This window comes from Lissotriton vulgaris, chromosome 3_1 (assembly GCF_964263255.1).
Source record: "Lissotriton vulgaris chromosome 3_1, aLisVul1.2, whole genome shotgun sequence".
Classification (NCBI taxonomy): Eukaryota; Metazoa; Chordata; class Amphibia; order Caudata; family Salamandridae; genus Lissotriton; species Lissotriton vulgaris.
The window spans coordinates 860,713,699-860,740,724 of record NC_141689.1 but is presented as its reverse complement, the minus strand read 5'-3'; the positions used below and the strand labels follow the sequence as shown (position 1 = coordinate 860,740,724).

General features: G+C 44.6%; 1 protein-coding gene across 4 annotated transcripts in view; it reads right to left on the bottom strand.

The window, feature by feature from the left end:
• HSD17B3 (hydroxysteroid 17-beta dehydrogenase 3) overlaps window positions 1-27,026 on the bottom strand; it is a 1,142,586-nt gene that overhangs the window by 146,221 nt on the left and 969,339 nt on the right. For all 4 annotated transcript variants that reach the window (XM_086961177.1, XM_086961176.1, XM_086961175.1 and 1 more), the window contains one exon: window positions 745-894. In XM_086961177.1, the coding sequence (XP_086817303.1) occupies window positions 745-894 (150 nt within the window). The remainder of the gene's footprint in view (window positions 1-744; window positions 895-27,026) is intronic.

The window sequence follows — 27,026 nt, the reverse complement described above, 5'->3', positions numbered from 1 at the left end:
TGGATATCAGCGGCTTACTGGTCAGTTGTATTTGGGAGAAGAGTGTGGGGAGGAGGATTTGTGATCCAGGCCATTAGGGTGCACACCACCATGGTCCTCTCATTCCGTCCACAAGCTGCCCAATAATTGCCGGCAGATTCTGAGGCTGGGCAGCGTCGTGCTCAACCACCACATGTGCGATATGAGGTGAGGGGTTTATCCAGTAATTGGCATAGTAGAGTTCAAAGCCCAGCCCGTGAGGCCGCCATGTTTGCATGACAGTGTAAGTACCTCCCATCTAATAACTTGCTGTTTACCCACTCACGGCAATGATATGACGTGGAAGCAGAATGGTTAAAGAATTGTTTGTTGAAGGGGACATTACAGAAGAGTTACAATATTTGAGGCAGAAGGACCATTTACAACAGTGCTAGTCGCCCCATCAGGGAAAGAAGTAAGCGTCGCCATCTCTCAACTTGGTCTACTATTTTAGACATCGCTATCCCATAGTTTTCAGCCAGTACTGAGTTTTTGCCTAAACTGACTCGGAAACCCAGCACATTCTACTTATTTAATGCATTTCATTAATTATGCCTGACAATCTGCTTAGCACTTCATTGGATTTTGGAAACATTCAGATGTACAAAGTCTCAAGATGCCATCACTTTCTGTTGCCTCTACGTATATGTCACAGTAAAAATTGAAGTTTTAAAGCAGGTCTTCCGACATGAGCTTCAGATTTCATAACTTTAAAAATGTACTTACAAGGATTTCATGAGATAGCGATCCAAATACGTGGTCTCCAAATGTAACGTAGTTAAGTGACTGCCTGACAAAGTCATCTGGAGTCTTTGTTATAATGTTGGGTTTCGGATTTTTTGTCATTTGAGTGGAAATGCCATAAGGCATAATTGCCTAAACAAAAAGTATAAGAATGCACATTAAGACATTTAGCCGCCGTTTTCTACAGAAACATATATCAAAATCACTAGCATCGCTTAGCATCTACGTTCTTTGCCGAAGAATTACATATTTTCCTATAACATTATAAGAGTTTCTAAATCTGGTTATACAATGAAATTTCGGCGAGACATTGGGGCACACGAATTATTTTTCACAGATGCTAGATCATAAAGAAATTCCAGGCTCCTCTGAGAGGGCTTTCAAAATGTGTGTCAGTGCAGAGCTGGCTCTCTGCCTTCCCAGTGTGTTCTTGTGGTTGGAGTGTTTGCCATTTTTTGCAGTATTATCCTTGTACCTGTGTTTGGTACTCTTTTGTAACATGCACACGCCACTTTTCTCTTGTAACACACTGTTTGCTACGCTACCTCTTACATTTTGTTTGCTTAAGATACTTGCACAAGTGCCACCATTGCCTACATAACGTTTGTTCCTGTGCTTGAGTGTCTGCCATAGATTGCAGTATTTTACCTCTAATTGTACTTTGTTTCTCTTGTAACCAGAACACATGACACTTTTTCCTCCTGTAATGTACCGTTTGCTACCTCATGTATTTTGTTTGCTCAAATTTGTCACTTTTGCCTCATGTAACTTAACGTTTGCTTTTGTAATTTATTCACTTGTATTTTCTCCTCATGTATCATTACTGTTCCTATGGTGAAGCGCTCTGACGCCTTCAGGTAAAGTCCGCGCTATATAAAAACGCATAAATAAAATAAAATTAAAATAATAAATGGACACCAGACAGCACAGCTTTGCAAGGGAAGGGGAGAAGGAAGGGTGGTGGGGTCAGCGGAATGAGGCTGGAGGTGTTTTTTTTAAGAAGCAGTTCAAAGCAGGAGCAATGATTTTGGGACCTTACCTAACATAAAATTATACATGAGTAAAAAAGTGAAATAGGATGTTTTCATCTCGGAGTTCTGAGTGAGATCATCGATGACTCTAGGTTAACTATGGTTATCTATTTTATGTCACTCATACCTCGATTAGTCACTGTTACCCTTCTATAATTCTACATGCTATGTGTGGCTCTCACTGAGTGAAACTCTTGTGAATACCAGATTGTAAACCTAGTTATTCACTGTTATCATGTAGAAACAGTGGGAAGCATAAAGGAGTTCCAGGCTGTCTGACAGGGCTCTAGGAGAGCCTGTTAGTGTGGCACGGGCTCTCTGGGCCCGATTCACAGAACTAACTTAAGACAAAATCCTAAAGTTACTACCATTTTCGTATTCACAGAAGGCACTTACATATTTTCGTATTCACAGAAGACACTTGCTCATTTCGGCATTCACAGAAGTTAGGACTCCTAACTTTAGGACTCCTAAATGTCTTCTGTGAATACCGAAAGTCTTAAAATTAGGATTTTTCTCAGTTTCGGAGTAGTAAAATTAGGACTCCTAACTTTAGGACTCCTAAATGCCTTCTGTGAATACCAAAAGTCTTAAAATTAGGATTTTTCTCAATTTAGTAGTAGTAAAGTTGAGAAAAATCCAAATTTTAAGACTTTCGGTATTCACAGAAGGCATTTAGGAGTCGGAAAGTTAGGAGTCCTAACTTTAGTACTACTAAATTTAGAAAAATCCTAATTTTAAGACTTTCGGTATTCACAGAAGGTATTTAGGAGTCCTAAAGTTAGGAGTCCTAACTTTACTACTACTAAATTGAGAAAAATCCTGACTTTAAGACTTTCGTTATTCACAGAAGGCATTTTGGAGTCCTAAAGTTAGGACTCCTAACTTCTGTGAATACCGAAATGAGTAAGTGCCTTCTGTGAATACCAAAATGAGTAAGTGCCTTCTGTGAATACCAAAATGGTAGTAAGTTTAGGATTTTGTCTTAGGTTAGTTCTGTGAATCAGGCCCTCTGTTTTGATAGAGAACAGAGAGCTCAGCTTAGTGGGGGTTGCAGAGGGTGGCAAGTCACTGGGAATGGTGGGGGTGGCAGGCAGACCAGTTAATACTTTCCTATATGTGGGTGGGGGAGGGTTGGATTGAAGAAAGTGTAGTGTGCACGGGTGTCAAGACACAAGGTGTTACACAGGCAGGGGGCTGTGGATGGTAGCACATGGCTCCCCTATGACTCTTCTACCCCTGTATAAAGATGTTGGAAGATGGGGCAAATGATTTAGGTAAGCCATACACAAAATAAAATTGTAGATCGGAAATATTGAATAAAGGGCTATTTTTCACCTTGGAGTTCTGAGTGCTATCACAGACAACGCAAACTTCACTCTCATTATCTATTTGATGTCACTCGGAACCCAAGGTGAAAATCATCTTTGTTATTCTCTCACAACCATCCATAATTCTACATAATTATTGGGGGGGGGGGGAAGGAGCAATGATCACAATGAAACCATAAACCAATTTATTTAATGACAAGGGCCTGATTTAGATGATGGCTGCAAACTTCCCGCTGTCGCTTTTTCAGTGGACTGCCCATCGTAATGAAATGTTGGTCGGTCCATAGGAGAAAGACAGCCACATTCTCACCGCCTCCACCAAGAATCTTTGAATACGTCGAGGGCGTCATAGGCAGAAGCAGTTGTTACTTGATACTTGGTACTTAGCCAAGAGTACCGCTGAGCTAATTACGATGTGCCTTTCTGTCGAGGCAACTGTGACGGGAAAACCTCCTACTTTGAGTTAGCGTAATCAAAGCAAATTAGGTAAACTTCCAGTGCTTCCCGTTTGCATCTGGAACCCCTTTTCTTTATAGCCCTTCTTTACTGCTCCAACTCCACCACGACACCATACAACTCTGTTGTCCCAGGGATCTAAGGTAAGCTAGTTGTACAATTTTCCTACTATGAATCCTGGGTTGACAATTGCTGTAGCCTTGTGTATGTTTACCTTGCTCCTACACACAGTATTTTTTTAAGTGTTATGCAGTAGTGTTCATTTTCCTACTAATCAACGTGGATCGAAACACACCTTTATTGGCACTTAAAAACAATTGTTGTTGTGGTGCCTCTGGGTGTGCATTCACTTGTGTGTGTATGTTGTGTGTGAGGCGTGCAATATGTAACACAAAGGGCCATTACAGATTGCCTACATATGTTTGTGATGCACACATGAGAGATAGGTGTATTGAAACATTGATAAGTAGGACTTACCAGTCTCCACTCCCCTAGAGGCGCTCCACCAGCTAACCGCCGCTAGGACACCGGCAGCACAACTGGAACATCTAAATAGGCTTGGCGCAATCCCGCCGGCCTGACGGTGATGAAGTACTGTTAGACAGCAGAGAAGACTGAGAGCCAGCAGAGAAGGCAGTTCAGCCTACACACATCTACACATGGCAGGCGGAATTCCGTCAACTCAATGGACTACTGCCACAGAGGGACGGTCGTAGTCCTGCCAAGATCTACATCAGGCCCAAAGTTCTTTCATTATTGAGTTGATAAACAAATAAAGTCAATAACATGAAGAACAATAGTAGATATTTTCACAAAACTATTTTGCAATTCTTGGTTTCTTTTATAAACCTTTCTGATGTAAGAATGTGGGCAAGTTTAAAAACAAGCATTGGTAATGCATTAGGTTTCGCTGATGAGATTAAAAATAAGCTGCTTTTTCTTGTAATTTATAGCTTGCTAAGTAGTAGCACAATATAAGTTACAAAAAGTCTGTTAAAGTGTTTTGACATGTTAATGTACAAAAAGGCAATATATTGTGCTATTACTAGTGGTATAGTGCGGGTAAGAAATAACAACATTTTGAAAAATAAAATGAAAGAGTGAAATAATAGAATGAATTGATGTAATAGCAATAATATATGTTTAAAGGAGTTCTGACAACTTTTGTGCCCGGTGCTAGTGCACCTGTTGCAACATTCAAATCAAGAGCCTATTGCCTGTAAGGTAACTGTACTTGTAAACAGCCTGTTTAGCAGTACAATATTGCAATATTTTGTGTTTGGAGGGATTCCCAGAGCTTTGGGCACTGGTGGTGCTGCGCCATTGAAATCAGGTGCCTGCAAGGTAACTACACTTGTGACTGTTTATTTAGTAGTTAAATATAGCAATATTTGGTGTTTAGTGGAGTTAGGACACCTTTTGGCCCTGGTGCCACTGCACCTGTTGCACCATTCAAATCAAGCCCCTTTGAATTGCAAGATAACGGCAATTGTGTCTGCCCGTATAGTAGTAAAATATAGCAATATTAGGTGTTTTGAGGAGGTAATGACAAATCTTGGGCCAGGAGCCACTGCACCTGCTGCACCATTCAAATCATGACACTATTGCCTGCTAGATACACACTTGTGACTTTCTTGTTTAGTAGTACAATTTAGCAATAATCTGGGATTAGTAGGTCCCTAGAACTTTTGACCCCAGTGCCACTGCACCTACTGCACCATTCCAATCAAGTCCCTTTTAACTAAAAGGCTCCTGCATATGTGACTGCCTGTTTATTAGTCAAATAGAGCAATATTATGTGGTGAGAGGAGTTCCAACAACTTTTGGGCCTGGTGCTACTGCACCTGCTGTACAATTAACATCATGACCCCGTTGTCTGCAAGGTAACAGCATTTGTGGTTGCCTGTTTAGGAATAAAATATAGCAATCTTAGGTGCTTAGTGGGGTGCTGGAGCTTTTGGTCCCGGTGCCACTGCACCTGCTGCACTATTGAAATCATGACCCTATTGCTTGCTAGATAACTGCACTTATGACTGCCTGTTTAGTTGTAAAATATAGCAATATTAGGTGTCTAGAGGAGTTCTGACAACTTTTGGGCCCGGTGTACCTGTACCTGCTGTACCATTCAAATAATGACCCTGTTGCCTGCAAGATAACTGCACTTGTCACTTCGTTTAGTAGTAAAATAGAGCAATATTAGGTGTTTTGCATGAGTTCAGACAACTTTTGGGCTGGTGCCACTGCACCTGCTGCACCATTCAAATCATGGCCCAGTTGTCTTCAAGATAACTGCACTTGTGACTGTCTATTTAGTAGTAAAATATAGCAATATTTGGTATTTAGTGGAGTTATGACAACTTTTGGCCCAATGCCATTGCACCTACTGCACCATTCAAATCAAGTCCCTTTTAACTGCAAGGTAACTGTAATTGTGACTGCCTGTTTAGTAGTCAAATATAGCAATAGTATGTGTTTTGAGGAATTCTGACATTTTTTGGACCTGGTGCTACTGTACCTGCTGCACCATTCAAATCATGGCCCTGTTGGCTTCAATGTAACTGCACTTGTGGCTGCCTGTTTAGTAGTAAAATAAAGCATAGCTCTTGTATATTAACTATATTTTAATGTGCAACGTTTATTACAACATTTAGAATTTTATCATAATGATCAAATAGATTAAGTTGAAAAAATCAATCTGATAATGCCTACATAGTGCAAAGAAAGGTACTGAGGCATGAATAGGAAATACCACTAACTTTCTAAGGCTAAAGAAACTGCTTTACACAACTAAGTAATAAAAAGCAAGCAGTACAGCATACTGTTAGAAGCTGTCTGCCTTTTCCGTGGGAAGAGATCTTATCTTGACAGAGAATGGGGCTTAAACAGTGTGAACAGCTTTAGTAGAAGCATTGTAAATGCGCAAATGCGTGCAGTCACGGGAAGTTAACAACAACAAAAAAAACTTCCACATAAAAGCAAATTAACACAGTAATTTGGCCATGGGAACTGATAAGAGCCCTCTTTTAAGGTATATTAAATACAAGAGATTTTACAAGCAGTGCAGGCGAAACCTAACAAGCACTGGCGTTGCCAATAGGTCTCGCAGTAGGAAAGTTGGAGCTATTACAATTGCAAATAACAATGCCTTTTATTTTTGTTTTCATTTAAAAAACATAAAGGGCTTTGTCATTTACAAAACCAATAGCTCCAACTTTCCTACTGCGAGAACCTATTGTGCACTGCACAGTGTGGGTGTGAGTGGCGTTGCGTGTGTGAGTGGCGTTGCGTGTGTGAGTGGCGTTGCGTGTGTGAGTGTTGTTGCGTGGGTGAGTGCCGTTGCGTGTGTGAGTGGCGTTGCGTGTGTGAGTGGCGTTGCATGTGTGATTGGCGTTGCATGTGTGAGTGGTGTTGCGTGTGTGAGTGGCATTGCATGTGTGAGTGGCGTTGCGTGTGTGAGTGGCGTTGCGTGTGTGAGTGGCGTTGCGTGGGTGAGTGGCGTTGCATGGGTGAGTGGCGTTGCGTGGGTGAGTGGCGTTGCGTGGGTTAGTGGCGTTGCGTGGATGAGTGGCATTGCGTGGGTGAGTGGCGTTGCATGGGTGAGTGGCGTTGCGTGGGTGAGTGGCGTTGCGTGTGTGAGTGGCGTTGCGTGTGTGAGTGGCGTTGCGTGTGTGAGTGGCGTTGCATGTGTGAGTGGCGTTGCATGTGTGAGTTGGGTTGCATGTGTGAGTGGCGTTACATGTGTGAGTGGCGTTGCATGTGTGAGTGGTGTTGCGTGTGTGAGTGCCGTTGCGTGTGTGAGTGGCGTTGCGTGTGTGAGTGGCGTTTGCATGTGTGAGTGGCGTTGCATGTGTGAGTGGCGTTGCATGTGTGAGTTGGGTTGCATGTGTGAGTGGCGTTGCATGTGTGAGTGGCGTTGCATGTGTGAGTGGCGTTGCGTGTGTGAGTGGCGTTGCGTGTGTGAGTGGTGTTGCGTGTGTGAGTGGCGTTGTGTGTGTGAGTGGCGTTGCGTGTGTGAGTGGCGTTGCGTGTGTGAGTGGGGTTGCGTGTGAGTGGGGTTGCGTGTGTGAGTGGCGTTGCATGTGTGAGTGGCATTGCGTGAGTGAGTTGCGTTGCGTGTGTGAGTGGTGTTGCTTTGTGTGAGTGGCGTTGCGTGGATGAGTGGCGTTGCATGTGTGAGTGTTGTTGCGTGGGTGAGTGGCGTTGCGTGTGTGAGTGGCGTTGCGTGTGTGAGTGGTATTGCGTGTGTGAGTGGCGTTGCGTGTGTGAGTGGCGTTGCGTGTGTGAGTAGCGTTGCGTGTGTGAGTATCGTTGCGTGTGTGAGTGGCGTTGAGTGGGTGAGTGGCGTTTCGTGGGTGAGTGGCAAGTTGGAAGTTCGGTGGTATTATATTTACATAGGGCAGAGTAAAGTTCCCTCCTAATTCTGGCATATAAACATATATTCCCAGCATAGGTTTTATTTCAAATGCAGTGCTACGATGAATGAGCGCCAGGTCTGCTGGTGTTTCGAAAACACTGGCTGATTGAGTCTTGGTGTAAAAAAAACAGTGTAAGATGCTAATAATTTAATTCACTTGTGGTGGGTGCTGCACAGATGATGAGACAACAACAAATACACGTCTGCGAAGAATAAAGCTCTAGAAAGACCCTGAAAAGAGAGGCAGCCCTGAGTCAGCTTCTTCAGCACAGCAAAGGACAGTTGACTTCCCCACACTGGCAGATCTTCAGGCACCGCCGACTAAGGGGTCATTCAGCTGCTGCTGCAGGATTATACGAAAGACATCCCTGCCTGCTTCAGAATACTACCAGGGAACCCTTGTACTCGGATCTCTCTTTGGAGAAATCAAAGGCACAAACTGATCACGGTGAAACATCCTTGGCGAGCACGAGAACAAGATGAAATCGAGTCAGAGATCTTGGGGAAAACAAGCTCTTGGCATTGCTAAGATTAGGGGGGGGGGGAGAAATGCGGCTTGGGAGCAAATGGTAACGAGCGCGTGAATGGGAAGAGCCGTGGGAGGTGAGAGGGGAAGTCGGAAAGTGCGAAGTGTAGGCGGGGGCGGGGAGTGGAGCCTTTGAAGTGTGTGTGGCTTTCATGTGGAGTTCTGGGTGGGGTGCAGCCTGTGTGAGGAGGTGGTTGGTGTGGTTGATGCATAGATACCGGCCTCTATCTGGTTGGTAGGTGTGCGGGCAGGTGCAGGTGTCATGAAATCGTATGTGGCCGTGTCCCTGCCTACCTACTCTGGAAATCGGAATGGCCCGAGGGTGGGGAGTGTGGGCCTGGAGGGGTTTGCCGGTGATGGGCAGATGAGTCACTGCTGTGGATGAGCTGTGCCAGCATCCCGGAGATAAGCATTAACCCTTCACTGCCCAGGGCTGCACGAGGAGGATACTGCCAGTGGCGGGAGGCTGCGAGAGTGGATAGCAGTAGAGAATCGAGGTCTGCTGCGGGGGCACTCAGTGGTGGGCGAGGGGAAGTTGAAAGTTCTGCGCAGCACGCGTGCCTCCGCCTCGAAGCGCTTCCTGCCCTCGGGCAGGCTGTGTTTTGTCCCCGTCGCGCGCTCTGGCCCTGGTCTCGGGAAGGCCTGGTATGGATGGATAGGAGGAGGGCACTGTCACAGGCTTGTGAATGGACCTATCGATTATCAGTGACGCTGCGTGGGCTGACGTCTGGCACCGCTTCATTCACCCTGTAGAGCGGTCTCGCGGCTCGACGTGGTGCATCCCGCGCACTCACGTCTGAGGAGCGCCAAGAACAGTCAATCAATGCAAGCTACGGAAACCCTGGAAGCAGCAATGATCTAGTTATTGAGTCTGCACTACACACACGCAGCTGTGCGCGCAGGAACAATGCCACAGTCCTGCCCCCGCCCAAGTCTCTGATGGTAATAAAGATTTGAAATGAATCCATATTTCTTTAGTTTTCCATGCCCGTCTTGCATGGTAGGGTGGTGATAGCTACACAGTCCTGCCCGCGCCCAAGTCTCTGATGGTAATAAAGAGTTGAAATTAATCCATATTTCTTTAGTTTTCCATGCCCGTCTTGCATGGTAGGGTGGTGATAGCTACACAGTCCTGCCCCCGCCCAAGTCTCTGATGGTAATAAAGAGTAGAAATGAATCCATATTTCTTTAGTTTTCCATGCCCGTCTTGCATGGTAGGGTGGTGATAGCTACCCATTCCCCCTGACGGTTGTAAGTCTGAGAACTGTGCTGGCAGAGGCTGACGGGTGACATATTCTGAACCCCAGGAAGCCACTCTCAGGGCAAGGCTGTGTTTGCGGGGAGAGAGAGGGGATGTGCTGGTGTGGGAGGGGGGAGGTGCTGGTGTGGGAGGAGTGCTGCTAGGGCAAGGCTGTGTTTGCGGGGAGAGAGAGGGGAGGTGCTGGTGTGGGAGGGGGGAGGTGCTGGTGTGGGAGGAGTGCTGCTAGGGCAAGGCTGTGTTTGCAGGGAGAGAGAGGGGAGGTGCTGGTGTGGGAGGGGGGAGGTGCTGGTGTGGGAGGAGTGCTGCTAGGGCAAGGCTGTGTTTGCGGGGAGAGAGAGGGGAGGTGCTGGTGTGGGAGGGGGAGTTGCTGGTGTGGGAGGAGTGCTGCTAGGGGAGGAGAAGCCCTGGCCGTGAATGCGCGTGTCGTGAACTGCAAGAAAACCGCGGGGCTGAAAGCCCTTGGTTTGAAGAGGATTTTGCCGACTTGAATTCTCCCCATTTCCCATTCCTGCGGAATGGTAAAGGCGAGACCTAAAAAGGAAAATAAATGAATGTGGGCACGCCAGAGCCTTGCCTGTGTTTTTCAAAACAGTTACCAGGGGGCAGTAGTGCATTCCTTTTCAACACTGAAACAAAGTAAGAATCACAACAAAAGTTTTAAAGCAGTTTAACACAGTTACTCACTTGTAGGAAGTATTCCCATTTCAAAAGTTGCATTGAAAAGAAATGTCACTCATGTGCAGGTGGTCCAAGTGACCCAAAGATTCTTTAGTGATAAGGACACAGGTTCTAGTGGAAGAAAGGCTTTTCAACCACTGTCTTCACATCAAAAGCTCAAATGCTCTGCTGCGACTGAACCTGCTGGTTCTCTCCAAGGCAACAAAGAAAATCATCTTCCTGGCTACAGCCTTCAGTGGAATAAATCGACAATCTTCTTGTGGTGTAAGGGGCCAGATCTTCTGGTCCAAATAATGGCTCTTGGAAGCACAGGTTTCAGGGAGAGCTGAGGTAAATGACTCCACAGTACTAGAAGCTAGAATTCCTAAACTCGGACATGTTTTTACTTTTTTGTTCCAAGGAGCATTTTGATTTTCAGGTTGTGGGCAACCTACTTCATAGTCGTAAACTAGCAGTTATTGATGTACTTAAACCTATTGCTAAAAACGTATTCACACTGTTTTTTTGTAGTACTTCTTGAGGTTTCTGTCAGGGCTATCCCAGAAACAATATCTCAAACTGGGGAAAGAGAGGCTCAGACCTCGCAACTGGTTGATCTTCCTAAATCGTTAACCTTTCGTGTGTCAATCCCCGCAGAATTCTGGTGGTGACCAACAGCACTTCCTACACTGCTCAACAGTTGCTAAGATAGAAAAGAGGAAGACGTTTCTTGTTAGCCACGAGGGAACTGAATCAACAACAGCTGTGCCCCATTTCTCTCAATATCCCCTCTCAGGCGAGTAGGCTACCTAGCCATCCCGCCCTAACGCTGAACACTTGGGATTCGTCCTAAAGCCTCCTAGTCTGACACACAGGGCCCAGAAACAGGTGGATGACCTCCTATGGGGCAGCTTAGGTTTGAAGACGCTCCAGCTTTAAGGTATGTGTCCTTGGTTGGTTGCACGCACTCCACGATGAAACACACAAGCGCTACTTCCGCAAATCAACACCAGACACTTTTGCTCGCATAACCACACGAGTCAACAGAAGTTCCGTTTATTTGGGGGGTAAGGGACAGGGTGCGGAGGAGAGTGATTCAGAAGCAGAGAGAGAAAGAAGAAAAGGAGAGAGAAAATGCGAGAGAAGAGTGAGAGAGAAAGGGCTGTGATTACTGGATAATGGATCTATATTGAATAATGGATCTATATTGAAGTGTAAAGAGAAAGATCCCCTACTTTGTGGGATTATCTCTAAATCAAAGGGAATCAACCTCATCATTATTCATTTCAACAGAATTCCTACATAAGCCTGCTCATTCGCTGTTCTGAAAGAGATGTTTGGTCTGATGCTTTCTCTTTGATACCTTTTTACAAAAAGTATTGACAAGTTGGTAGGTCTGCCTTTTAGAGATCGACAACTCTACAGGCATAGAGAACATGCAAACATGCACCCAATCTAACACAGGCACACATCTGATGCATCACTACAGAAGGGGGCTACATGGAATACCAAAGTCTGCCCCTCTAAAGTGGAAAAGGAAAAATAGCCCCACACATGAAAACACACTCCTTCAGCTACACTCATTATACCTGGTTGTATCAGTGCGGCTATTGTGTGCATGTAAACTTCCTCTCACAATTTCAGCTCCTCATGGACTTTTGACTTTCCAAACTGCTAAAATAATATGCTACTCAAATATCATTGTGGCAGTGTGTTGTGGATGTCATCCATGTCAAGAAATATTACATATCAAAACAGTACAGTCCCTTACAATTGGTAAAAATGGTAGATTTCCCTCAGTTAGCAAACAACAAAGGGACCTAGGATCACTAGGCCAAACCCTTGCTCCCAATGGCTGTTTAGGGAAGCGGTATGCTCTGCCATCTGGTCATGGGGTGAGGCTAAAGGCTGGTTTGGGAGAGTGTGCAGGGCAATGCGCCAACCTGCCTGCCTTTCACTGCACATCCGGGGGATGGGGTTAGACAGCAGGAGCTTGTAGTGTTGCCCTGTTGGAATATATATTAAAGGGCGGGCAGTTGAAGGTTAATGGTGGTCAGTAGTTGAGTGTGTATTGGTGGTGAGCTGTAGGTGGTGGGATGGCAGGGAGGCAAGAGGCTGGCAGTGGTGAGGACGGTGCTGAGGATACTTGGAGAGGCAGGTCACACTTACCTTATTGTGCTTGAGTGAAAGGAGTGGTGTCCCATGACTTAGTGGAGTGGGCTGGCATGATGACCAGTGGTGGAGAGGGTGGAATCAGGGGTGCTGGAATGCTCCCCACTTTGCCTCAGGGAGGAAAGTCAACACAAATGGGCACGTGGAAGAAGGGCCGTCAGGGAAAGGTGCAAGGGGCGAGAGAGAGCCGACACGTGGGGGAACTAGGACTGTCGAAGTGGGGGGTAGCCCACATGAGTCAGAGAGGCGGTGCAATATCAGGCAATGGTGGGGTAACAGCCATCAACCAGAGAAGTGGGGGGGAATAGTGCGCATGGCTGGAGGTTTCTAATGCAGTGCTGACAGCACAGTAGCAAGCAATGCCGCATGTGCCAGCTAGTGACTCACAAGTAGGGCCAGATGGAGCTAGCGGGAGTGCACGAACCATGGAGAGCAGGCACTGGCAAATAAGGCAAACTACAGGGGAGGTGAAAGATGTAGCTTGTGGAGCACCCTGGAAACCAGTTATGCAATTGGATGAAACCAGTCAGTGAAAGGCAGGAGTCTTCACCGGCCACAAGATCAGCAAAGCATATAACACGAAGGTAGGGGTTGGCTTAGGCATACTGGCCTGAGAGGTGGTAAGGTCCAGTGAAGACTACTCAATGAGGTCAAAAAGGAAGGGAGGGGAAACGAATACAGCTAACAGCCAGGGACTGAGCAGACAGGGTTGGAAGGATGTGACAAGAGAAGAGATTTGGGGACTTGGGAAGGAGGTTGTGTTACAAGGAAGAGATTCTGGACGAAAGGGAGAGGGCTTGTATGGAATGCAATGTAACGCAGGAAGGGCATTAAAAAGTGACTGAACATAGGCACAGATAGAGAAAGATAGAGACACAGATAGAGAGAAACAGATAGAGCCACAGATAGAGCCACACATAGAGATAGATAGAGACACAGATAGAGACACAGATAGAGAAAGATAGAGACACAGATAGAGAGACACAGATAGAGCCACAGATAGATAGATAGAGACACAGATAGAGAGGCACAGATAGAGAAAGATAGAGACACAGATAGAGACACAGGTAGAGACAGATAGAGACACAGATAGAGAGACACAGATAGAGCCACAGATAGATAGATAGAGACACAGATAGAGACACAGATAGAGAGGCACAGATAGAGAAAGATAGAGACACAGAAAGAGACACAGGTAGAGACAGATAGAGACACAGATAGAGACACAGATAGAGACACAGATAGAGAAAGATAGAGATACATATAGAGACACAGGTAGAAACAGATAGAGACACATAAAGAGACACAGGTAGAGACAGATAGAGACACAGATAGAGACACAGATAGAGACACAGATAGAGACACAGCTAGAGAAAGATAGAGACACAGATAGAGAGACACAGATAGAGCCACAGATAGAGAAAGATAGAGACACAGATAGAGAGACACAGATAGAGCCACAGATAGAGATAGATAGAGACACAGATAGAGACACAGATAGAGAGACACAGATAGAGAAAGATAGAGACACAGATAGAGACACGGGTAGAGACAGATAGAGACACAGATAGAGACACAGATAGACAAAGATAGAGATACATATAGAGACACAGGTAGAAACAGATAGAGACACATAAAGAGACACAGGTAGAGACAGATAGAGACACCGATAGAGACACAGCTAGAGAAAGATAGAGACACAGATAGAGAGACACAGATAGAGCCACAGATAGAGAATGATAGAGACACAGATAGAGAGACACAGATAGAGCCACAGATAGAGATAGATAGAGACAAAGATAGAGACACAGATAGAGAAAGATAGAGACATAGATAGAGACACAGGTAGAGACAGATAGAGACACAGATAGAGACACAGATAGGGACACAGATAGAGAAAGATAGAGATACATATAGAGACACAGGTAGAAACAGATAGAGACACAGATAAAGACACAGATAGAGACACAGATAGCCAACATAGAAGCTAAACCATCCAATCTTTGGGGACGAGAGGATTCAGGAACTGAGTGCTCCAGAAAGTCGTGTGGAGAGTAGGCAAAGGACAGGGAGTGTAGACCTGGATTGTGGGGACACAAAGGGTGGAATAAAGATGTTAGGATGGAAAGCTAAAGGAACATTAAATAAACGGATGCTGACAGACATAGTAGAAAGGGGTAGAGTGGAATTGAAAGTTGAAGAAGGGAAGAAGGGAAAACTGAAAAAAAGAAAAGAGTGGATTGTGCTGAAGGGAACGCATAAAGACGTCAACAATGCATGAGGTGAAGCAGTCGCGGCTGAATGGGTTGGCAAATAGAGTTGTTTAAAAATGCCTTAAATGGGACCACCTTCCAGTGATATCTCATTTTATCAACAAGACTAAACCAAAGATTTGGAAAGACGAAATTGTGGATGTTTTCAAATTGCTGCACAGAGTGGAGCGAGCAAAGGAGGGCTCAAAGGAGAGTGACAGAATTGGAGAGTTATGATCTAGACAAGTGTGTATTCCAAGGGCCGCCCAGAGGGTTGTGTCACACTTTTCACGTGCATAAATAAAATGCAGATAGCTAGATAGCAGAGAAACCAATGATGAGGTGCTCAGGGCCAAGACAGGGAACGTCATGGATTTGTGTGCAGTGGCATGCATTATCAACAGGGCAGTCAGTGGGTACCATTACCATATCAGCCTTTTCTGGGCCCACCACTGAGTTAGTGGTGGGAAGTGTAGCCACAGCACAGGGACAATTGGAATCCATTTTGGGTATTAGGCAAAGAGGTGTGCACAAAGTTATTTTGCAAATTCATGCACACGCTGTCCAAATGTGGGGCTGATAACCACTCACAAAATGTTTCAGATAGCTCAGGTATGGTGAGTGGATCCTGCAAGGATGCTGACAAGGAGAAAAAAAATGTGTTGGCAAAAGGCTCTTACACCAATAACGCAGTATGGTAAAGTTTGTGAGTAAAAGCTTCTAGGCCAATGATCCTGGAGGTGCTCAGTCTGAACGTTTTAGTACTCTTTTGCAGTGAGTGTTCATTCACAATGTGAATGGATCAGGCCACGTGACACACTACTTAATTCATTATGTCATTGTGAGAATGGTAGGTATTTAAGAAGAACTTGAGGCCACTTTTTAAACATTTGGCACCTGGCAAGGGTCCAAGTATGCGGAGTGCATTCTTCGGGGTGGAAGTGGATCTAGAAAGAAAGAATGCAAGGCTCACAAATGGCGAGATTGAGGGTTCTACTGTGTTACTTGAGGAGGCGTGTCAGTACAGAAACTTGAGTTGAGAGTCCTGAGGATTATAGAGTATCTCAATTCCACATGTAGCATCATGTGGACAGGAAGGAATTTCTGCAGGCATTCACATTTTACCATGTCAGGCGTGGTGTCACCACACTGGAGGTGGTACTTTTTGGTGGCTTTTTTTGCAATATTTTTTATGAAGTGACTATTTAATGTCTGGGTGATGAGATGCACAGAAGAGTGCAAATTGTATTTCTGCAGTTTTTGTTACATTTGCAATTGGTGGTAGTGGTGGTTCTGCGGGGTAAAGTGATGGCCAAAGTAAAGTAAAGAAGAAGCAGTGGTTCTTTTGAATCAACAATCAGCAAGAGATCAATAGTTGGTGAAGTATCTAAGTATTTTTGGGACAGGCTACATGATGTATGGTATAAGTTTTGGGGTACTTGGTCAAGAAGTGGTTATCAGGTGTGTTGATGGTAGCTGTATTGATGAGAATGGGGTTTGGTTATTAAACTTTGGTGGTCTAAGATGGATCCAGTGGGGATGGAAAACGAGATTATACTTAGGAGGTCATGGGTTTCCAATACCTGCCTTTGCAAGACTTTTCAGGTTTTTATGAGAGAGAGGATAAAGGGCTGATAATTAGACAAAAGGATGGACACACTCATACTGGTTAACATCTGTTGCAGTTGATCAGCATACGTTTACCTGTATTGGAGTTGCCCTTTCCATAGTTTTACAAGCATTTCTTTCTTGGATAGGTGCAGAAACTAAGGCAAGAAGGATATGGATTTCTGAAAATGCATGTGAAGAATACTTATGGGTGGTAATTGAGATGTCGCAAAAGTAGGTGTGAACCAGGGTTGTACTGCATCTTGAAAGCTAATGGTGTTTCTTCGCACACTGCCCTTCTTTGCACATTATGTACCAGGTTGAAGTGACAAGAGATGCACATATGGCTTTGCAGACATTTCTTTATTAAATGGGTTGGAAAACAAGCTGAAAAACATCCTTTCGGGGGGCAGCTAGGATTTAGTGAGGAGAGTAAGCAGGTGCATTGGAGGGGAAAAGAAAGAATTCAAGTGGGATGAGTTATTGCTGGTGCTGAAAGAATAATTCTAGATTTTTCAGTATTTCAATTGAGGAAAGAATGATTTGGTACAGATGCCAGGAGTAGCTAGCTTAAGAGATGAAGAGGAACCTAAAAGACCTGGTTAGTATTGATGAATTGGTTCCCAGGTAAGTCTGGTGGGGAAGGAAGACTCTTTGCAGAAGAGTTTTCCTGGTTCCAGACTTAACTGCAGTTTTTGGACTAGCAAGAGTTAGGTTCTTGAACCAGCTCAGAGTGCAGCTGGGCGGTTAGCTTATTATTATTATTATTATATTTGGGTTTGTAAAGCGCACAGATACCCAGGGGTTTCCCGGCGCTGATAGAGGAACAAGAAGCAGGGAGACACAAGATGGAAGAAGATCAAACAGAGAAAAGCCAGGTTTTCAGGCCTTTCCTGAATTTCAGGTGGCAAGTTTCAAAACGCAAAGAGATGGGGAGTGTGTTCCAGAGTGATGGCGCCAAATAGGAGAAGGAGCGACCACCAACTCTGGTGCGTTTGAAACGGGGCACGGAGAAGGTGCCAAGAGAGGAGGATCTAAGGGTGCGCGCTGGACAGTACGGTTGAACCAGATTGGAGAGATAGGAGGGGGAGTTGCCTGTTTTAATCCGATGCATATAACAAAGGGCTTTGAATTTTGCTCTTGATTCAATGCGCAGCCAATGAAGGCTGCGCAGGGAAACGCTAACAGAGGCAGTTCTAGGCAGATTACAGAGCAGACGAGCTGCCATATTTTGCACCACCTGTAATTTACGTGTTACCTCCTTGCTAGCCCCAAGGAGGAGCACGTTGCCGTAGTCCAACCTGGAGGTTATTAAAGCCTGGACCACAGTTTTTTGGGTGTCTGGCGGAAGCATCCATGCAATTTTTCTCAGCCACCGCAAGATATTAGTGCAGGTGGCTGAGACTTTCACAACATGCTGTTTCATGGACAGTTGGTTATCAAATGTAACTCCCAGGTTGCGAGCCTTGGTGGATGGAACTGGCAGGGGACCCATTTGCTGAGGCCAATGCTTAGGGCCCCAGAGAAAGGTGTCAGGACCGAATAGAAGAAGTTCGGTTTTATCGCCGTTTAGTTTTAATTTATTGGTCTGCATCCAATTGGCGATATTAGTGAGTCCAGATTGGAGAGATGAGTTGGGGTCATGTTTATTAGAGGAGAGAGAAAAAATGATTTGGGTGTCGTCCGCGTATGAAAATATAGAAAGACCAGATTGTTCTGCCAAAGAGGCGAGAGGACTAACATAGATATTAAAGAAAAGGGGACTTAAAATAGAACCTTGGGGTACACCGTGTGGGGACAGGAGGGCAGTGGAGGCAGAAGTGGAAGAAAAAACCTGAAAAGTACGTGTGGACAGAAAGCTAGCGATCCAGGCTAGAGCAGTGCCATGGATACCAGCGGCCTTTAGGGTGGAGAGGAGGATGTCATGGGAGACGGTATCGAACGCAGCGCTTAAGTCCAGCAGGATAAGCGCCACCGTCTCCCCTCTGTCCACCTGCTGTCTGATAGCCTCTGTGACACCTAAAAGGGCAGATTCTGTAGAGAATCCAGCCCTGAAACCAGATTGGGATGGGTGTAGGAATTTCGTGTCCTCAATGTGTGAGGAGAGGCAGAGGTTGATGTGTTTTTCTAATACCTTGGACAGGCAAGGGAGAAGAGATATGGGTCGGAAATTAGAGGGGTTGTTGGGATCGGCGTTAGTTTTTTTTAGAAGAGGAACCACCATGGCGTGTTTCCAAGCTGCAGGAACGATGGCTTCCGACAGAGATGCATTCAGGAGGGCTAGGATAGGTGAAAGAACAGAAGTGTCCAGGGTGCTTAGAATTTGAGGGGGCATGGCATCAAGTGGGGAGCCAGATTTGATTTTAGCCATGAGTTTAAAAAAGAGTTCTAAAGAGATCGGATCCCATTTGTCAATGGAAGGGTGAGGGACAAGGGTGGTAGTAGTATCCAGAGGAGAAGTGGTGTCAGGATCTGTACTGTGAGGGTTGTCCAGTGCTCCAGGGGAGGCATCAAAACCAGCATAAATGCGGTCTATTTTCTCTGTGAAAAATTCAGCAAGTGTATTACATTGGGCAGTGTCCAAACAAGGGGCTTTTGGCGAGTTAGATTGTCCGGAAAGTTCTTGGACTGCTTTAAAAAGAGCTTTTGGGCGGTTTTGAGCTGATAGAATAGAGGTATTTACATAGTTTGCCCTGGCAGATTTGCACAGGGAGTGGTAGTGTCGAAGTTCCATTTTATAGATTTCTTTATCATTAGAGGAGTACTCAGATCTCCATATGCGTTCAAGTTTCTTGCACTTGGATTTAGCGCATTTGAGTTGGTCATTAAACCAGGGGGCAGGGGGGTGGGTACATTTTTGTTTTCCATTTCGGACCGGAAGACAGATATCAATGGCTGAGGAAAGCCATATGTTAATTAAACTTTCATCTTTGATGGTGATATTGTTGGGTAAAGAAGGTAGGGTTGAGACAAGGTGGCAGTTAAGTTGTGGCAAATTGAGTTTTTTCCAATTCCTATTAGGTCTGAGGGTCTGGATGTGAACTGGTGGACCAACAGTAGCACTGATCGGGATGTTAAATTTGACAATGAAGTGGTCAGACCAAATAATAGGTTTGGGAGGGGGGCAGGTAATGACATCGAGGTTCGAAAAGATGGGGTCAAGTAAATTACCTGCCTTGTGTGTCGGACCAGAGTTATGAAGGTATAGATTAAGAGCGGCTAAATCTTGAAGAAGGTGTGTACAGATAGGGCAGAGTGTGTTGTTAAAATGAATATTGAGATCGCCAAGGAGAAGAAAGTTAGAGGTTTGCATCAGTAGAGGCGCTATGTTTTCCGATAAAGAAGCGGCCCATGTGCCAGCAGCGCCCGGAGGACGATAGAGTAAAACGCCCGACAGAAAAGCTTAGTGGCTCCAATCTTAAATACTTCATAAATGCCAAACTGTGATTACAGGCTTTCTTCAGGACCATTTCTTTGCTTTTGGGGCTGAGCAGCTCAACTAAGACTGTGCCTTGAATTTCTTTGCTTCTCGTCGGGAGGAGTTAGGCCTTCCACACTCGCCACCCCACATAAAAAAGAGGGGTTGGGTAGGTGGAGATCCATCTTGGACCGCTGGGTCACTATTTGAAGGGGTTCACTTCTCACGGACTGTCGAGCACCCCCAGGATGCATTGTATTAGTAGACCCTTGGGACTCCTACATATAATCTATTTGTGACTCTGCCTCTATTAAGCGACGAGCGTGACACTGTGCATTACTTAAACTCTTGTTGTTCCTTTATTTAACCATGACACTTTTGTCATGGGGTGCTCTAGTTTTGAGATTCAGGTTCAGGCTCCACAAAATTAATATTTTAGCTTGGTCAACCTCTGGGCCAGAGCAGTCACGGTTGCTCAGCCCTGCCAAATGTAAGTGTCACTCATCAGAGATTAGCGCAATGCAAATGTGTACATTTTGACGCATCCGGGCTCTTCAATGAATTGTCAGAAAAACTGGTGTTCTCTTAGAAGTCAGCCTGGTCCCTCGAATGCACTATGCAGGAGTGTGGCTGACAGAGCATGAGTCAATACCTTTCCTGCCCTGACTACCTGTCAGCGTTTAGCTTCTGTCTTGGGTTGAGATGAGGTTGTCACGGTAACTAGGATACAGTGTTTCACTTTTCATGGCCTAGCAGGCTCCCTCATCACTGTTGAATGCTCTGCTGTCAGAGGCAGCTATTTCTTATGGCTGTTTGAAGCTGTGCAGCTCAGCTGTACTGAGCCAGCACTATACAGTCAGTAATTCCACCTTGAAAGCATGTGGCCAACTTGTTCACCGAGTTGTGAACCCAGGGATCCACACACAGTTGCCCTGTGTGAGTCTATACCCCTCAACATGCAGGATGAAAAGAACCCAATGCCCAGCGCCATTGACCTGAAATGCCTGGTTACGCAGGAGTATCACAGACTGAGCAGACACTAACACAGAAACAAGATCCTTATGGTTTTGAAGTATAGTGCGTTGAAAACACCGTAGGATGAAACATAGTGGTTACCAATGCACTCTTTTCATTAAATAAAGAAAAGCCATGGAAATGCCGCATGCTTTTACTACAAATCCTGGGGCAAATTTATGTTAGTTTTGCGTCGCCCTTGCACCACGCAAGAGGGTGCAATGGTGATACAAAACCTAAGTAGGATTTATCAAGCCCCTCAAAGCCCACCATGCGTGGCACTGAGTGGCTTGATAAATCCAGAGTAACGCATTGTGTTACTCAGCACCCAGCGACGGCTCGTGGAGGGAGTTACGGTGGGGCAGGAGGGTGGGGAGGGGGAGGGGCAGGGTGGAGGATGCTAAAAACCGGCATATGGATAATTGCAGGTAAGTAAACAATTTAATTAATAAAACGAATTTCGTAGTGCGCCTTGCATCGCAAAATGCAATGCAGTGCGAGCTACGAAATTCGTTTTATTAATTAAATTGTTTACTTACCTGCATTTATCCATATGCCGGTTTTTAGCAACCTCCGCCCTGCCCCTCCCCCTCCCCGCCCTCCTGCCCCACCGTAACTCCCTCCACGAGCCGTCGCTGTCAGCACCAGAGATGAGTTCCATGGATGGAGCATGGTGTTCCCAGGCATCCACCAATGGATTTTGGCATATTCGCAGATTTACCAGCACTGGTAAACCTGAGAATGCATCAAAAGGCTACGCCTCCCCAGATGAGGCGTAACAAGGATAAATATATTTTTTTCTCCTCATTACTTCCTCTTTCTATGTGTGCTGCATTTTACAGCATTCTGCAGCACACATAGAAAGAGGAAAATGCCTCACAGGACTGTTTTTGTGCAGGAAGGTGTCCCTTCCTGCACGAAACAATTCTGCTTACAACTCAGGCAGCCTAGAACCATGTGCAAGGGTGCCAGCGTTGGTGCTAGGCAGCACATTGTGCACCTACACTAGGAAAAGGGAGGAATGTGCCGTATATTGGTAAGTACAGCGCATTTCTATCCTTTCCCTATCACGCAGCGCAGCAAAGTGACTGCTGCGTGATAACTTCATCAAAAGTAGACATGTGCTTTTTTTTCAAAGGGAGATTATGATAAAAATTAAAATGTGTTTTATTCTAGGGATTTAGGTACCCTAGGTTTTAAACACAGTTGGTGGTACTCAAACAGGGCCCCCAGTTGCACCACTTCTTGAAGGGCTGGCTGCAGAGTGAGGCCAACTCCTATCACACATAAAAGGTAAGTTTAGAGAAACTCAGGGCAAGATTCCAATGAGGGACAGCCTCTGTTGCCCACGTGTGTGCTACAATAGCAAGGGCTGTGCAGGTAATCTGAACCACAGCCAACAGTAAAACAAGAGGCTGAGTGTGGGCGGGGGTAACCCTATGTAGGCTGGCCTGTTTAGCATTGACCCTACCTAGAACAAATTGCATTTGATTATTATTAGTCAATTTCCCGTACAAAATAAACACTTTATAATTGCACAATATTATACATAGGTGGTGATGCAGCTCTGCATAGGTATCACAGGGCGCGCTTTTGGATAGTATTAGCCACTCCTCTACCCTTTAAAATTCTCTTGTCAAGAAGTAAGTAAAAATGTTGTAAGGTAAAAGCCAACTCCTTAATGTGTAACTTTGGCCCAACTCCCACGTTAGCAAACAATACTGTTTGGAGGCTATATCTCATGCATCACCTCTCATAACAGAGGTTAATTGCAGAAATGTAGCTCATTACAATAACACAACTGCTTTGTTGTGAAAACCTCTATGGTTCCCTGGATTTGTAGTACTCACTCTCATTCTTAGAGGTGCAGTAACGGCTGCTGTAAAAATAGTGTGGGGGGGGGGGCAGCACAGGGGGCACTGAGGGTGAGAAAAATAAGTAAAAAATCAAAAAGTACTTACCTGCTGCCCGGTGCCTCGGTCCTCTTCTGCTCCTCCCTACTCCCGGCTGATCCCTGGTGTTTGCTGTATTTCACAGTTCAAATAGCAGCCATGCCACCAGCTTCATTGCTTGCATGTGGCCCATGACACACTGGCTACGCCACTGCATGTATTAGTGTCTCAACGTCGGGCAGCTCCATTTTAGATAGTCGGGTCTTGTGGAGACATTCTTCTTGTACTCTACGGGGCTACTGACTTCAGTTACGGTACCCTGTCATTAACTACATGGACTCAACCATTCCGACACACTCGATCGAGTTTAGCGCTACCAGCAAGCCGCGCATCAGCAATAACTACTAAATAAGGGCCATATGTAGGTGGCCCAATACTGGTCGGTAACGGTGAAATTCGGTAAATTTCACCGTTACCGACCGGTATTTAAGCATTTGAGATGCAGGGAGGATTCGGATTCCTTAATACCGATTTCTAATTTACCGATTCAGAATTACCGAACACCCAAATGCCGAATCGGTAAAGAAGAAACGATAAAAACGAGAAAAGAGATGTAGCAAAAATCGGTAATACAGGATTTCAAGAAAATCGGTATTTAAGAGTCAGTAATTAACACTAACTGAAAGCAGGTGGTAATCAGGTGCAATGTATTTAAACAGTCCCACCATGCAACAGTGTGATCACTATGGCGGCCTTCTATGTAAATGCAAGGCGGCTACGGCTACAGGCAGCAGGAGTGAGGATCTGGAGAAGGGAGGAGCGCCTTTACAGACAGCGCATAACTGACTGAGGCTGAGATCCATGAAAGGTACAGGCTACACCCCCACACCATCCTGGACCTGATAAGGGACCTGCACCCACTCCTGGAGCATCCAACACCAAGGGAGCACACTGTGGTATTCGTGCATGTATCGCGTGTGTGTGGCGCGTGTGTGTGTGTGGCGCGTGTATGGCATGCGAGTGTAGAGCGTGTATGGCGTGCGAGTGTGGAGTGCGTGGTAGGTCGTTTGTAGAATGCAGGTGGGAGTCAGTTGCTGGAGGGGAAAGGCGGAGGAGGTCCTGTGCTCATGTTGCTGTACTACTTGCTACTACTAAATAAAGAAGAAGATTGAACAAGCAACCCTGTCTGCGTGTCCCTGCTTACAATACATGGCGACGAGCGGGATCTACAGCGACAGCAACATTGAGCACGAATTTTTTTTGCATTCTTAAATTTTTACTTGTTTCTGTTAAGTTTGCTCAACTACCTTCAAAACAGTAACTACTCAACGAGCGGCGATCTCCTCGACGAATTGGTACGTTAAAAATTTTTTTTTACCTTCAAATACACTATTTTACATAGTGCATCTTTCAAGTTGCCCTCCTAACCAGCATCGGCACGCGCAAGCTGTTATTTTCCAAGCGAGGAACTCCAGAGTGTCGTCATTACGCTGAGCGTCACCACGTGATTCCATCTGATCGTCACCACGCTCACGTTCACCTTCACGCACAGCGGCCATTTTTGTTGTTCTTGGTATCCTAGCAACGCGCTACGGAGCAACGCGTCAAGTGCAGGATGTGTTAAGGAAACAACGCGCCTTGAGAAGAATTCAACAAACATTAATTGCCGAGTGCTGATTCCAACGCTGGTTGCCGTTTTAACCGCGAATTACCATTTTTAATATTATTTAACCTTGGCGAACTGTTGAGCAACATAACCATAAGAAGTTAAGTGTTACCATAATATTTTGAACTCTGGTGAACTATTTGCGCAAGCATTTGTAACTGTTTGAGCAACATGATTATAAGGAAGTTAGGTATTAACATATCATTTTGAACTCTGGTGAACTTTTTGCGCAAGTATTTACAAAGGAATCTTTTTAAACATTTTTCTTCTTTTCTTCTGTATGGTGTAACTTGTACTTTTATTGAAATGTCTTCAATTCATCCACCGCCATTTTTTTTAGCAGAATCTGGTGAACCTCCTATTGCATGGGACTTATGGTTAGATATGTTTGAAGCCTATGTGGAAGTTTTAGCTGAAGAAGAGTCTTCACAAGAAAGGAAAGTGTCATTGCTTAAACATAGATTAGGTGCTGTAGGATTAAGAGAGTTTAAAAATCTTCCTAAAATTGAGAATGCTGGTGACATGGGAGTTTACCAATGTGCTGTCAAACAAATGCAAGAAAGATTTGGGAGGAAAATTTACGTAGTGATGGAAAGGTTTAAGTTTTATTCAAGGGCTCAAAAAAGTGATGAATCTATTGACCAATATGTATCAGCTCTAAGAGGTTTGGCTGTCACATGTGAATTTGAAAGCATGACGTATGACCAAGTTTTGCGTGATCAGATCCTTATGAAGACTAAATCGAAGAAAATCCAAGAGAAACTATGGTCATCTGGAAGCACTTCCTTAAAAAATGCTATTGAAGTAGCTAGGGGTGTAGAAATTTCCGATCAATGCATTCGTGAGGTCAGGAATGAAAAGAATGATTCTGATTCTAATTCCATTAATGTTGTAAATAAGGGTGACATGTCCAAATTCAAGAGTGATAATAAGATAACAAATTATTCATCTTATCCCAGTAAGAAAGGAAATGAAAAAAGTTTCGAAAGAAATAATGACCCGAAAAAATTTGCATGTTTTAGATGTGGGTCTTCTACTCATTTAGCAAATTATAAATGGTGCCCTGCCCTTGATAAAATTTGTACCAACTGTAAAAAGAAAGGACATTTTACCAGAGTATGTCGCAATTTCAAAGCTAAAGTTAATTATTTGCAAGATGACGAGCAGGATGACATTAATTGTGTCCAAGATGAAAATCAAGATGATGTTTTTCATGTTGTGGGTGACATATGCAGTATTCACGACGAAGTGGCTAAAGGGGCAAGTAGAGTTAAAAAGTTGCCATCTTGTTTTGTTAATATCGATGGGCTAGAAGTAAAGGTCATGGTAGATTCTTGTGCCTGGTATACTATTATGGGCATGGATTCATTCAAATCTCTATGGCCCAGCAGGCCATTATTAGGTCCTGATATACATCCTGGAAGTTACACCGGACACAGAATACCGTTAGAAGGGTTTATAATAGCCAAAATAAGTTTTGGATGCAACTCTTGTCAAGGGAAAATTTATGTGGCCAATAAGGGTGCGACTATCTTGGGGTGGCCACACATTTATGATTTAGGCATGAAAATTGATCCTAGACTGGAATGCCCAGTTTATTCTATTCAGGATGAGTGTGTTGAAAAAGATGCTTACTCAAACCTTCCAGTAAAATTTCCTGATGTATTCTCAAGTGGAATTGGCAAAATGGTTGGATTCAAGCACAGAATAATATTAAGGGAAGGCGCATGCCCTATCCGGCAAAAACTTAGAAATGTCCCAATTAGTTATAGAGAAAAATTGGGTGAGATACTTAAAAAACTGTGTAGTGATGGTATTGTTGAACCGGTTGAAAGTTCCGATTGGGTTTCGCCAGTGGTTATTTCGCTTAAATCCAATGGCGATTTGCGCCTGTGTGTAGACCTAAGATGTTTAAACGAGGCTATTTGGGTTGACACATTCCCTCTTCCAAATTTGCAAGAATTGACATCATCTGTGGGTGGTTCTTCTTGGTTTTCCAAGATAGATCTAACTAGTGCGTACCATCAAATTGTGTTAGAGGATGACTCTAAACACTGCACTGCTTTTATCACCACAGAAGGGATGTTTAGGTATAAGCGCATGCCTTTTGGGCTCGCTAGTGCATCTGCAGTGTTCCAAAGGGAAATGTGCAGGGTCTTACAGGGGATCGAAAATGCTAAAGTGTTTCAGGATGACATTTTAATATTTGGGAAGAACAAAGAATGTCATGATAAAGGCTTGTTTGCAGTTTTAGAAGCATTAAGGAAGAGTGGACTAACTATTAAAAATGAGAAATGTGTATTTGGGAAATCTGAGGTGGAATACTTAGGTCATGTCATATCTAAGGATGGTATTCGACCCAAAATTAGCCACGTGGATGCTATTTTAGCTGTTCCAGAACCTACAAGCAAAGAACAATTAATGTCATTTCTGGGACTGACAGAATTTTATTCACGATTTATTGAGAACTATGCTTCAAAAGTTGAAGCGCTAAGATCCTTACTAAAGAGAGGTGTTACATTTTCATGGGGCGATCAACAGAGAACTTGTTTTGAGAAAGTGAAGA